The sequence below is a fragment of the Zalophus californianus genome, chromosome 1, assembly GCF_009762305.2.
Source record: "Zalophus californianus isolate mZalCal1 chromosome 1, mZalCal1.pri.v2, whole genome shotgun sequence".
NCBI lineage: Eukaryota > Metazoa > Chordata > Mammalia > Carnivora > Otariidae > Zalophus > Zalophus californianus.
The window spans coordinates 50,651,496-50,666,507 of record NC_045595.1 but is presented as its reverse complement, the minus strand read 5'-3'; the positions used below and the strand labels follow the sequence as shown (position 1 = coordinate 50,666,507).

General features: G+C 38.0%; 1 protein-coding gene across 1 annotated transcript in view; it reads left to right on the top strand.

The window, feature by feature from the left end:
• The window catches only part of RAD18 (RAD18 E3 ubiquitin protein ligase), a 109,681-nt gene that overhangs the window by 62,628 nt on the left and 32,041 nt on the right, over positions 1 to 15,012 (top strand). The window contains exons 10-11 of the mRNA XM_027584941.2: positions 697 to 834; positions 5,925 to 6,099. Coding sequence (XP_027440742.1) covers positions 697 to 834; positions 5,925 to 6,099 — 313 coding nt within the window. The remainder of the gene's footprint in view (positions 1 to 696; positions 835 to 5,924; positions 6,100 to 15,012) is intronic.

The window sequence follows — 15,012 nt, the reverse complement described above, 5'->3', positions numbered from 1 at the left end:
TACATCAAAAACTAATGATGTATGGTGATTAACATAACAATAAAAAATTTAAAGAAAAAAAAAAGAGAGGCTTCCATGACCCCTAGCCCTTTGTATTTTTGTGCTTGCCAGCTTGTAAATTTATTGCAAGTGATTCCCAAAGATGTTGTTCTTTTATCTTTTTTTTTTTTTTAAGATTTTGGGGCACCTGGGTGGCTCAGTCGTTAGGTGTCTGCCTTTGGCTCAGGTCATGGTCCCAGGGTCCTGGGATCGAGCCCCACATCGGGCTCCCTGCTCAGCAGGGAACTTGCTTCTCCCTCTCCCACTCCTCCTGCTTGTGTTCCCTCCTTCGCTGTCTCTCTCTCTGTCAAATAAATAAATAAATAAATAAATAAATAAATAAATCTTTAAAAAAAAAAGATTTTATTTATGAGAGAGAGAGAGAGTGAGTGAGCAGGAGGGGGGAGGGCCAGAGGGGGAGGGAGAAGCAGACGCCCCACTGAGCAGGGAGCCCAACTTGGGGCTCCATCCCAGGACCCTGGGATCATAACCTGAGCTGAAGGCAGATACTTAACCAACACTTAACTGAGCCACCCAGATGCCCCCAAAGATGTTGTTCTTGAGCAAGTTTGTATACTTCTTGATACTCAGTTTGTCAGCATAACAAAAATAAAACTTGTAGTTCTTGCTTTACTGAAAAGATCTTTTGAATTTTAGGTAAAAAACATCAGAATGAATTTCGGCTTCTGGTGGATCAGGCCAAAAAAGGATACAAGAAAACTGTTGAAATGTCAAAAAAAAAAGTAACAAAAGAAGAAGATGGATCTACAGAAAAGCTATTACCTGTATGCGTGGGTAAGAGACTAATTATAGTAACTAAAAACAGAAATATGGTGAATTTCACTATTTATTTTAAGATTTATTTATTTTATCTTAGAGCATGTGTATGTGTGAGAGCAGGGAAAGGGGCAAAGGGAGAGGGTGGAGAGAGAATCTCAAGCAGACTCCCTGCTGAGAGCAGAGCCCAACACAGGGCTTGATCTCATGACCCTGAGGTCATGACCTCAGCCAAAACCAAGAGTTGGGACACTTAACCACCCAGGTGCCCCTGAATTTTCTATTTATTTTTAATATAAAAAGAATATAAAACCATGGGAATTTACCTTTTTATTAGGTATCTGCAGTGGGAAAAATGATTGGGGGAATGCCCCAAAGACAAGTTTCTAAAATCTTTGACTTAATGGTAAATTAGAAGTTTCTTAGTTGTTTCAGTCTGAGAGTGTTTTCTAGGTATAGGATTTATTGCTGTACATCTTCAAATATCCTACAAATAATTTTATCTTAGAATAATTTTTGTTTTAGGCCACTGGTTCTAATTTTGGATGGAATGTTCTGCTAAAAAGTCTGAAGCTTATAAACTTGGTATGCCCATATACAGCACATCCTTAATTTGGATCCATTTTAAGTTTGAGATTAATATTATATTTCTGTTGCCAGGGCTTTGGGCCAGTGAACAAAACAGAATCATAATGAAGGAAAGTGGGGCGCCTGGGTGGCTCAGATGGTTAAGCGTCTGCCTTCGGCTCAGGTCATGATCCCAGGGTCCTGGGATCGAGTCCCGCATTGGGCTCCCTGCTCCTTGGGAGCCTGCTTCTCCCTCTGCCTCTGTCTCTCTCTCTCTCTGTCTCTCATGAATAAATAAATAAATAAATCTTTAAAAAAAAAATAATGGAGGAAAGTGCACATGAAAATTCCTTATTTTTTTCTTTATTGTGATAAACTGTACATAATATTTATCATTTTAACCATTCATAAATGTACAATTCAGCGGCGTTAAATACATTCAGAATGTTTTATAATAATCACCACCATCTAGATCCAAAACTTTTTCATCATCCAACATAAACTCTGTACCCATTAAAAATAATAACTCTCTAGCCCTTTCCCAGTCAGACCCTGGTAATCTCTGTTCTACTTTCTGTGAGAATTTGCTTATACTAGGTACCTCATATAAGTGGAAACTTCTGTGTTAACGTCTTTCACTAAGCAGAATATTTTCAAGGTCCTTTTGTAGCATGTATCAAAATTTCATTGCTTTTTATGACCAAATAATATTCCATTGTGTGTACATGCCACATTTTATCTGTTCATCTGTAATGGGTTATTTTCACCTTTTGGCTATTGTGAATAATGGTGTGTGAAGTGTTCAAATATCTGTTCAAGTCTCTGCTTTCCATTCTTTTGGGTGTATACCTGAGGGTGGAGTTTCTGATTCTTATGGTAATCTATGTTTACCTTATGAAAAACCACAAAACTCTTTTCAAAGCAGCTGTACCATTTTATATTCCTGCCAGCACTAATTAACGATTCCAGTGTCTCTGTATCCTTGCCAACACCTGTTCCTTTTTTTTTTTTTTACCATGGCCATCAAGGTAGGTATGAAGTGAGTATCTCATGGTTTTGATTTGCATTTTCCTAATGACTAATAATGTTGAGCATCTTTTCATATACTTATTGGCTATGTGCTTTTCTTTGGAGAAAAGTCTGTTCATGCTCTTTGCTCATTTTTCAGTTGGTTTTCTTGTTTTTTTAAGGAATTCTTTATATATTCTGCATATTAATCCTTTTCCATGTATATGATTTGGAAATATTTGTAAATATTTTCTTGGTTGCCTCTTTGCTTTCTTCATAGTTTCTTTTGATGCACAAAAGTGCTTAATTTTGATGAAGTCTGATATATCCATTTTTTCTTTTGTTGCCTGTGCTCTTGGTGTTATATCCGTGAAATTGTTGCCAAATCGTTCATGAAGATTTTCCTCTTCGTTTTCTCCTAAGAGTTTTTTGTTTTAGTTTTTAACATTTAGGTCCATGATCCTTTTTGAGTTAATATTTGTGTATGGTATAAGATAAGGGTCCGACTTCATTCTTTTATGTGTAAAGCACCAATTGTTAAAAAGACTATTCTTTCTGCATGGAATGCTCTTGATATTGTTGAAAATCATTTGACTATATATGTGAGGGTTTATTTCTGTTCTCTTCTGTTCTACTCTCTGGTTTCTATGTCTCTTCTCATGTCAGTACTGTACTGTTTTAGTTACTGTAGCTTTGTTAATACATTTCAAAGTTAGGAGATATGAGTCTTCCAACTTTATTCTTCCTTTTCAAGGTTGTTTTGACTAGTTGGGTCCCTTGAGATTCCATGTGAATTTTAGGATGAATTTTTCTGTTTCTGCACAAAGTACCTTTGGGATTGAATTAAAGCTGTAGATTGCTTTGGGTACTTTTGATATCTTAAGAGTATTGTATTCCAGTTTATGAACACAGGATGTATTTATGGTTTCTTTAATTTCTTTAACAATGTTTTGTAGTTTTCGGCACTTCAGTTTTTCACCTCCTTGGTTAGATTTATTCCTAAGTCTTACTGTTTTACATGCTGGTGCATTCTTTTTTTTTTTTTCCTAAATTCTCCTGGTATCATTTAGTAGGTTGCTACCTGAATATATAACTCATGCTCTTTGTGAACAACTTGAATGTGTTCGTGAAGTTGTTAAAGGATTTTCTTAGAAAGTAGTTTAGTTCCTGACAAAAAATCTGGCTTAATATCTCAGATTGGGAGAACATTTTTGCTTATTGGTTGAATGTCTCTTGAAAATGATTAATTGCTTATACTCAGGACTGTGCATTATATGTGTATATGCCCATAAATACTGCTCTCCGTGGGGTTCAGAGATGATTGCTGCTGGTAGGTTGTTGTGCATGAATGCACGTGTCTGAGAGAGGTGGAGAGTGTGAGAGCAAGGACGACAGACAGACTAGCACAACTGATTGGGAAGTTGAGCTCTGTATAGCATCATACAACCAGTGTAATTTTTGTTCTTTGGAATAAACTTGCTCATTGAAGTGCCAATATAAGTGAATAAGATACATGTTCTCTCAAGTAAATCCTTCATCTGTTTTTGTCACATGTCTTCAGGGAGGCTTGATGTCACAGCCTCAGAGTTGCAAGCTCTGTTTGATGTACTTTTCTGACATCTGTGGACAGATACGAAAGATAACTGACTTTTAATGCCCACAAATTGTTGAATGATACTAATCCCCAAGAGGGAATTTATCTTGGAGAGGCTTATATAAGAAGGGAAGAAGTAAGAAAAGAATGTAAGTCAGGTGCAAAAATAAAAGATGGTTTTAAGTTGAATTCCTGCTCCCTGGTTTGTCAGCTTGATTGCATTCTCCTGTCCAGCAGAGTGTTGAATTGTCTAGGTTCATGAGTTTACTGGGTGATTGAGTCTTCTTAATGTGATCTGGGGTGTCTGTTTACAAGAGATCTTCGAGCTCCTGGATGGTTTTTGTGGTTAGCTTCTTCTTTCCTTTTCCCAGATAAACATTAGAGGGTACAGTTTTGTTTTGGTAATGATTTGGCTTGTTGAAAGCCCAACAACATCAAGAGCTTATTTATAGAAATTACACTTTTGTGACATATGCTGTTCTTTAGTATAACAAAAACTTCTTATTTCTGGAAAAGTCTTGACTGTATGGACTTGGAAAGGTTTCTTTTTGAAGAATCTGTCTTATTCTTTTTCCATAAAATTTCTGTTTATGACAAAGCCTTGACAGTTTTTTTAGTGTCATTTGTTGAAGGTCACTTGCCCGTACACGCACACTGGCTGAGTGATGTGTGAAAGCTCTGCTTCTCTGTGAAGGAACTCATGAAAGGGGGCTCTATACTCTTAGCACATGTGGCATGCATGCTCAGTACTTACCCAGTTCCTGACTCCAGTGCACCTGAAATCCTAGCAGAGTCCTGAAACAGGTCGTGAGGGAGAGTCCTGGGCACTGAGGAATCCTTCATGGATATTATTTTCTGCACTTGTATTTGCAGATCTTTGGTCATACCTGTATGTCACATTCTTGCAAACACTGTCTGCATGCCTCCAACTTCCCTTAATTTTATCTGCAGCAAGAAACCTCAGAAATTCAGAATACGACAAGGGATACATAGAAATATGACATGTATTAGATCAAACAGATATACTAGTTATGTCTGATTAGTTTTCCTTTTTCATATTGAATATTAGATTCTATTTAGTGGACTAAGAGAAATATCCAGATGGATTCACTACCACATAGTAGTCAGTGACAAATATCATAGTTCTTTCTTTTATTTTTTTAAATTTATTTGTGTATTTATTTGAGAGAGAGAGAGCGAGCACAAGAGTGGGAGGAGGGGCATGGAGCCCAACACGGGGCTTGATCCCAGGACCCATGAGATCATGACCCGAGCTGAAATCAAGAGTCAGACGCTCAACTGACAGTCACTCAGGTGCCCCAAGCCCATGGTTCTCTTGTTAATTGAATTTTTAATCCTTTTTTGTTATGCTTCATATGTTTGTCAGTTTTCTCTGATCTGTGAAATATGCAGGAATTCTTTAGTAATACTGTAAATAGAAGCCTCATTAGAATTACACGGTTCACTATGCCTGGTTTTAAAAGAAAATTTTGTTTTTATTTTTTAAAGATTTATTTGTTTATTTGAGAGAGTGAGTGAGCGAGAGCACAAGCAGGGGGAGCGGTAGGCAGAGGGAGAGGGAGAAGCAGACTCCCTGCTGAGCACAGAGCCTGATGACACAGGTTCGATCCCAGGACTCTCAGATCATGACCTGAACCGAAGGCAGACGCTTAACCAACTGAGCCACCCAGGCGCCCAGGAAATTTTGTTTTTAAATTAATTAAAATGGAAATACATGGGGTGGACAGTATAATTAGATGGCACATAGTAGTGTTGATTCTTATTCTCTGTTGCTAGAGTTTTGGAATCAATGTTACATAAACTTCCATTTTACTAAGTATAAATAACAACATTGAATGTTGTAGAAATAATAAACATAGAGAGGTCGTAGATTTTTTGGTACTCTTAAATGTTTTTTTCTTTCCTTTTTCCTTTTTAGAACAGGAAGATAAAAAAATGAAAGTCTCAGATACTTCCCCCGTAACAAACCACTTCTCTCAGTCAAAACTGGAATCCCCAGGGAGAATGGAGTCTGATAGACCAGATGATTCTTCCAGCTGTACTGATATTCAAGAAGAAGCTCTTTCTTCTTCAGATTCAGACTCATTCAAGAGGTAAGAAACCTATATTACTTGATTATTTTAAATTTCTATTTCCTGCGCAGGCTAAGGTAGATAGGCAAAAATAATTAGAAAATAACTTTGAGGCCTGGGGCAGTTCATTGTTCTTCCACTTTAGTCTCCTGTTCTGCTTTGTAACTTGCACGTGGATAGCAAGCAGGGAAGCATGTGGGAGAGTATTACAGTGGCCCTGGATATTTTTCTTGGAGTTGGAAAAGAGAGCATGATAAGCAGTGGTGTTTTTGTCAAGACAGTGAGTGAAGAAGATAAAGACAGCTGTACTAGAACATAGAAATGACCAGAAAGACAATGCATAGGAGAGTAAAACAAGAAAGAATAATTTAACTGAACAAGTAAGAATGGATGGGGAAGCTTTAAAAATGAGAGATTTGGAGGAGAGTGGTTTTTCCAAATGATTTTTTAAGATATTTTTAAGGGATGCCTGGGTGGCTCAGTTGGTTAAGCGTCTGCCTTCAGCTCAGGTCATGATCCCAGGGTTCTGGGATCGAGTCCCGCATCTGACTCTCTGCTCAGCGGGGAGCCTGCTTCTCCCTCTGCCTGCCGCTCTCCCTGCTTGTGCTCTGTCTCCTTCTCTCTCTCTCTCTCTGACAAAATCTAAAAAAAAAAAAGGATTTTTGAAAGTTGATGTATTTTTAAAAGATTACATAGAGTTAAATCATTGTATATATGTATACAATATATGCATATATATGTATATGTATATAAATTTGTGGTCTGGCATTTCATTTTATCTCATAAACCATTTGTACCTGTTTCTACCTCATCTTTATAGCTGTTTTTCAGTGGGTGCAGCATTCTCCTCTAGTTCTGTACCGTAAATGACCAGATTCTTCAGTTTCTGTTAGACATCTACATTTTTCCCAGTGTTCTATTTACACCCCTAAAACTGTGGTAAAGCTCTCTCTATATAGAGTCTTTTGTTTCTAATAAATTATTATTATTATTTTTTTTTTTTTAAGATTTTATTCATTTATTTGACAGAGACACAGCGAGAGAGGGAACACAAGCAGGGGGAGTGGGAGAGGGAGAAGCAGGCTTCCCGCGGAGCAGGGAACCTGATGAGGGGCTCGATCCCAGGACGCTGGGATCAGGACCCAAGCCAAAGGCAGACGCTTAACGACTGAGCCACCCGGGCACCCCCTAATAAATTATTTTTAACACTGTTTTGACAGTGGTAGGTGTTGCTGCCTTCTGAGTGAATTATACCAATTTTAAATGCTACCATCAGCATGTGAATGTGTTTTAAAAATTATTTAATCTTTGATATTTCTTCATTTAAAAATTAACAGTGCTGTAGAATGATAGACTATGTCTAAACTGAAACCCATCAAATTAAATTTATTTTAAGAGTATACCCAAAGACCCTCTGCTTTCCTAGGATTCTTGGGAAACTATTTCAAATTATTCAGGGTCGGGTATTAGGAGGGGAAAATCTTCTCACCTCATCCCTAATGTTTTCAAGGTCAGTAACATATCTCAAGTTGGGTAAGTGACTTGCATGTTGTCCCGTTTTGTCTGAGGACATGATACTGCTGCCCGGTTTCTCAACATCAGGCTGTTCCTGCAAGTCCAGTAGGCAGTATTTATTTTTAAATACAAGTCGTGGAGGAATGCAAGGTAAAAATGGAGGAAAATCAGAGTTCAGGGGAGTAAGAGTTCATTTTTAACCATAGTCCCAGAATGCATGTCTGGGAATGCCAGGGTGAGTTTGAATTTGAAGTGGGGGAATGGGAGAAATTGTAGGAGGAAATACATGGCAGCAGATGTGTATTTATGTATTTGGTGGTGAGAGCCTGGTTAGTAGGGTGAGTTTGATGTCTTGACATATAAACATATAAAAACATAAAAATATCATATTTCAGATCTGTTGGAAAGATGAATGGAGGTAATAGATTTGAGAATCTTGATAATTGTGTTTATTCTACTTTTATAAAGTTGAAATCAGTTACATTTCCTTCAGTAATGCTGCAAAAATTGGGACTCTGGCTGGATATCGTATCTCCTTCATTCTGAATCTTCAGCCATATCATAGAATAAATTCCACAGGTTATCTTTTTTTCTTTTTTTTTTTCCCCTCCCTATTTCTGTTCTGAACTTTGCTTGAGAAAGCTGTGAGCCTGGGCTAATTAGTTCCATTCAAAATTCATTTAATCTGGCCTGAGCTGGGCGCTGACTGGTGAGGCATAGTCTTCTTAGTTACTCTTTGTTGCATTTCCCATGGCACCTCTTCCACACCAGTTGCCTGTGTTTCCTCACCGTTGATGGACGCCATGTCTGCAGTTCACCAAGGCCAGCTAATCTGACCTGCCTCCAGCTCTTCTTTTCCCTTCTAAGGTTTTTTGTAATTTCTGATCTCTCCTTTCCTGTTTATCATAAGAGAAAGATGTATTTCTTAAGACATTTCTAAAAAATTTTTCCTGGCAGTGAGAAAAAGACATTTCTTTGAAAAAAATTTTTTATTACGTTTTTAATTTTAATTCCAGTATAGTTAACATAGGGTGTTATATTAGTTTCAGATGTACAGTATAGTATACAATTTTATACATTGCTTAGTGCTCGTCATGCTAAGTGTACTGTTAACCCTCTGCATCTGTTTCATTCCTCCCCCTGCCTGCCTCCATTCTTGTAACCATCAGTTTGTTCTCTATAGTTATGAGTCTGTTTCTCAGTTTGTCTCTTTTTTTCCTTTGTTCATTTGTTTTGTTTCTTCAGTTCCATATAGGAGTGAAATCATATGGTATTTGTCTTTTTCTGAGTTATTTCACTTAGCATTAAACTGCAGGTTGTTGCAAATGGCAAGATTTCATTCTTCTTTATGGCTGAATAATATTCCATCACACACACACACACACACACACACACTCACCTTCTTTTTATTTATTGTTATGTTAATCACCATACATTACATCATTAGTTTTTGATGTAGTGTTCCATGATTCATTGTTTGTGCATAACACCCAGTGCTCCACGCAGAACGTGCCCTCTTTAATACCCATCACCAGGCTAACCCATCCCCACACCTTCTTTATCCTTTCATCAATTGATGGACACTTGGGCTGCTTCCATATCTTGGCTATTGAAAATAATGCTGCTGTAAAGGAGACATATTATTTCTTAAGATAAATTCATCTACCTCCTCTAAGACATTGCTTTGCCAGTCATCCCTTGGGTTTGTTCTTGGATGGCCCCTTTCAGCCCTTCTGCTAGTCTCTTTTTCTCTCATTCTTCCCACTAAGCAGGAAGTATTTTCTGCTTCTATGAATTCCTGTAACAGTGTATCTGAATTCCATAGCAATTTATCTAAATTAAATCCTTTCCTGTATTTAGTTATTTGAGTATCTTTGTCATTACTATAATTATCTATCAAAGTCCTTAAGAATTGAGTCTGTCACTCATTTTCAGAAAAATTTCCTGCCAAGGGTTTACCACTAGTCTGCTACTACTAGACCTTCACTTAGTGAATGATTTATTGATTGTAAGACATAACATTTTCTGTTTACATTTTAATGTCTGAAATTGTGATATGTATTATAATCAATGGTGTCTTACAGTTGCTACCCACCAAGTTGTGGTTGTGATGTATTTACCAGTTTGTGAGCATCATGGCTCTTCAGACTGTCATTTCACTTGAGTTACATGCATTGTTAGCATTACATTGGTTTGTCATTTAAAATACCTTCCACAAAGTAATGAGAGAAAAAAAGAAAAATGTATGAAGAAAGTGCAGCACAGTGTAAGTTTGATGTTAGCAAGTTAATATTCATCATTGGATGAATGCTGCAATTCCATTCTTGAAAAAGAGTCAAGTGATTTACAGGACGTAGGAAAGAAAGATACCCACAAGTCTGAAGACTTGTTATAATTTTGTTAATGAACTATGTGCAAAGGATTTTCTGTTACCTGACCAACTGAATAAAGGATAAATGGTTAAGTCCCTTCTAATAAATAGAAGAAATTTCAAAGTAATAACAACACGACTGATTCACATGTTGCAGAAGACTGTTGTCAGTGTGTCCCACATCAATTTGTCAGACCCTTCTTGATGTCTTTGAAAAGAAGCTGCTTCTAGTCACATGTGATGTGATTGAGGAAAGAGACAAATTTAGGAAATGAATTTGCAGAGTGGATGTCAGTAGCTTAGATGAAATTCCTGGAGACAGTAGTCAAGTATTTTTGAGAAATGCTGTATCTCTGGTGCTGTTGGTAGTACAGACGGTAACTTTGTGAGGGAAAACTCAGACTTCATAGATAGTCAGAATGTGATGAAGAGGAGTCAGGCTCCAAATCTGAAGACATTTTGGGAATACTTTAACCAGTTTATGTCAGTTCTTTTTTTTATATATGCACAATGGTATAAAATAAAAACGTATGTTTACATACAATTATAGAACTCTCTAGATATGTAAATTTAAAATTCTAAGTGAAAAGGAAGTCTTTTTTAAAAAGATTTATTTGTTCATTGAGAGAGAGAGTGGGGGAGGGGCAGAGGAAGAGACTCTTAAAGCAGACTCCCTGCTGAGCGCAGAACCTGATGTGGGGCTCTATCTCATGACCCATGAGATCATGATCTGAGCTGAAACCAAGAGGCAGTCACTTAACCAACTGAGCCACCCAGATGCCCCAGGAAGTCTTATATCATAGTTGACTTGACCTCGATTTTTTCTGAGTGACATAAAATAATGGCTCATTTTGCCATCAGTGTTGCCTTAGGTATTTGTTTGTTTTAAGATTTTATTTATTTATTTGACAGAGAGAGACATAGCTAGAGAGGGAACACAAGCAGGGGGCGTAGGAGAAGGAAAAGCAGGCTCCCCACAGAGCAGGGAGCCTGATGCGGGGCTTGATCCCAGGACCCTGGGATCATGACCCGAGCCGGAGGCAGACACTTAAAGACTGAGCCACCCAGGCACCCCTGTCTTAGGTTTTTGAAATATAGTATCTGAGTATGAATAAGGTCTCTGACTCACTTCAAATATAATTTCATCACCTAGTTGGAAACTTAAAAAGAATGTCATAATACTGGTTGGTGGTAACCTGGCAGAAGACTGACATGAAGTATAGTGATCCACTGGTTAATTCCAGTGTTATTTAGTGATTACAGAACCTAAATAGTCAAAAGAGATACTCAGTCGATTGAGGTAATTAGCACCATAGAAATTAGGAAAAGAATTCAAAGGGAGAAGGGTACCCATCACAACCAAATGCTTTTAGTAGACTCTTAGCGTATTAGAGGTAAGTCACCTTTATTTATTATTTATTTATTTACTTACTGAGGTATGTTGGAAGGTCAGTACCCTTATGGTGATCTTTTCCAACCCTAAAATTCCATAATCCTGTTATTTTTAAAAATTTTTTATTGTTATGTTAATCACCATACATTACATCATTAGTTTTTGATGTAGTGTTCCATGATTCATTGTTTGTGCATAACACCCAGTGCTCCACGCAGAATGTGCCCTCTTGAATACCCATCACCCGGCTAACCCATCCCTCCTCCCCTCTAGAACCCTCAGTTTGTTTTTCAGAGTCCATCGTCTCTCATGGTATGTCTCCCCCTCCGACTTACTCCCCTTCATTCTTCCCCTCCTGCTATCTTCTTCTTTTTTCTTTTTTTTAACATATTTTAGCATTATTTGTTTCAGAAGTACAGATCTGTGATTCAACAGTCTTGCACAATTCACAGCGCTCACCATAGCACATACCCTACCCAATGTCTATCACCCAGCCACCCCATCCCTCCCACCCCCCACCACTCCAGCAACACTCAGTTTCTTTCCTGAGATTAAGAATTCCTCATATCAGTGAGGTCATATAATACATGTCTTTCTCTGATTGACTTATTTCACTCAGCATAACACCCTCCAGTTCCAACCACATCGTTGCAAATGGCAAGATCTCATTCATTTTGATGGCTGCATAATATTCCATTGTGTATATATACCACTTCTTTATCCACTCATCTGTCGATGGACATCTTGGCTCTTTCCACAGTTTGGCTATTGTGGACATTGCTGCTATAAACACTGGGGTGCACGTACCCCTTCGGATCCCTACATTTGTATCTTTGTGGTAAATACCCAGTAGTGCAATTGCTGGATCGTATGATAGCTCTATTTTCAACTGTTTGAGGAACCTCCATACTCTTTTCCAGAGTGGCTGCACCAGCTTGCATTCCCACCAACAGTTTAGGAGGGTCCCCCTTTCTCCGCATCCCTGCCAACATCTGTCGTTTCCTGACTTGTTAATTTTAGCCATTCTGACTGGTGTGAGGTGGTATCTCATGGAGGTTTTGATTTGGATTTCCCTGATGCCGAGCGATGTTGAGCACTTTTTCATGTGTCTGTTGGCCATTTGGATGTCTTCTTTGGAAAAATGTCTGTTCATGTCTTCCTCCCATTTCTTGATTGGATCATTTGTTCTTTGGGTGTTGAGTTGGATAAGTTCTTTATAGATTTTGGATACTAGCCCTTTATCTGATATGTCATTTGTAAATATCTTCTCCCATTCTGTTGATTGTCTTTTGGTTTTGTGGACTGTTTCTTTTGCTGTGCAAAAGCTTTTTATCTTGATGAAATCCCAATAGTTCATTTTTGCCCTGGCTTCCCTTGCCTTTGGCGATGTTTCTAGGAAGAAGTGGCTGCAGCTAAGGTCGAAGAGGTTGCTGCCTGTGTTCTCCTTTAGGATTTTGATGGACTCCTGTCTCACGTTTAGGTCTTTCAACCATTTGGAGTCTATTTTTGTGTGTGGTGTAAGGAAATGGTCCAGTTTCATTCTTCTGCATGTGGCTGTCCAATTTTCCCAACACCATTTGTTGAAGAGACTGTCTTTTTGCCATTGGACATTCTTTCCTGCTTTGTCGAAGATGAGGTGACCGTAGAGTTGAGGGTCCATTTCTGGGCTCTCGATTCTGTTCCATTGATCTCTGTGTCTGTTTTTGTGCCAGTACCATACTGTCTTGATGATGACAGCTTTGTAATAGAGCTGGAAGTCCGGAATTGTGATGCCGCCAGCTTTGCTTTTCTTTTTCTATATTCCTCTGGCTATTCGGGGTCTCTTCTGGTTCCATACAAATTTTAGGATTATTTGTTCCATTTCTTTGAAAAAAGTGGATGGTATTTTGATGGGGATTGCACTGAATGTGTAGATTGCTCTAGGTAGCATTGACATCTTCACAATGTTTGTTCTTCCAATCCATGAGCATGGAACGTTTTTCCATTTCTTTGTGTCTTCTTCAATTTCTTTCATGAATATTTTATAGTTTTCTGAGTACAGATCCTTTGCCTCTTTGGTTAAATTTATTCCTAGGTATCTTACAGTTTTGGGTGCAATTGTAAATGGGATCGACTCCTTGATTTGTCTGTCTTCTGTCTTGTTGTTGGTGTATAGGAATGCCACTGATTTCTGTGTATTGATTTTATAGCCTGCTACTTGACTGAATTCCTGTATGAGTTCTAGCAGTTTTGGGGTGGAGGCTTTTGGGTTTTCCACATACAGTATCATATCATCTGCAAAGAGTGAGAGTTTGACTTCTTCTTTTCCGATTTGGATGCCTTTGATTTCTTTTTTTGTCTGATTGCTGTGGCTAGGACTTTTAATACTATGTTGAATAGCAGTGGTGAGAGTGAACATCCCTGTCGCGTTCCTGACCTTAGGGGAAAAGCTCTCAGCTTTTCCCCATTGAGAATGATATTCGCTGTATGTTTTTCATAGATGGCTTTTATGATATTGAGGCATGTACCCTCTATCCCTATACTCTGAAGAGTTTTGATCAAGAAAGGATGCTGTACTTTGTCAAATGCTTTCTCTGCATCTATTGAGAGGATCATATGATTCTTGTTCTTTCTTTTGTTAATGTATTGTATCACATTGATTGATTTGCAGATGTTGAACCAACCTTGCAGCCCAGGGATAAATCCCACTTGGTCATGGTGAATAATTCTTTTAATGTACTGTTGGATCCTATTGGCTAGTATTTTGGTGAGAATTTGTGCATCCATGTTCATCAAGGATATTGGTCTGTAATTCTCCTTTTTGATGGGGTCTTTGGTTTTGGGATCAAGGTAATGATGGCCTCATAAAATGAGTTTGGAAGTTTTCCTTCCATTTCTATTTTTTGGAACAGTTTCAGGAGAATAGGTATTAATTCTTCTTTAAGTGTCTGATAGAATTCCCCTGGGAAACTATCTGGCCCTGGGCTTCTGTTTGTTGGGAGGTTTTTGATGACTGCTTCAATTTCCTTAGTGGTTATAGGTCTGTTCAGGTTTTCTATTTCTTCCTGGTTCAGTTTTGGTAGTTGATACATCTCTAGGGATGCACCCATTTCTTCCAGGTTATCTAATTTGCTGGCATAGAGTTGCTCATAATATGTTCTTAGAATTGTTTGTATTTCTTTGGTGTTGGTTGTGATCTCTCCTCTTTCATTCATGATTTTGTTGATTTGGGTCATTTCTCTTTTCTTTTTGATAAGTCTGGCTAAGGGTTTATCAATCTTGTTAATTCTTTCAAAGAACCAGCTCCTAGTTTCGTTGATCTGTTCTACTGTTCTTTTGGTTTCTATTTCATTGATTTCTGCTCTGATCTTTATTATTTCTCTTCTCTTGCTGGGTTTAGGCTTTATTTGCTGTTCTTTCTCCAGCTCCTTTAGGTGTAGGGTTAAGTTGTGTATTTGAGACCTTTCTTGTTTCTTGAGAAAGGCTTGTATTGCTATATACTTTCCTCTCAGGACTGCCTTTGCTGTATCCCAAAGATTTTGAACAGTTGTGTTTTCATTTTCATTGGTTTCCATGAATTTTTTAAATTCTTCTTTAATTTCCTGGTTGACCCATTCATTCTTCAGTAGGATGCTCTTTAGCCTCCATGTATTTGAGTTCTTTCCGACTTTCCTCT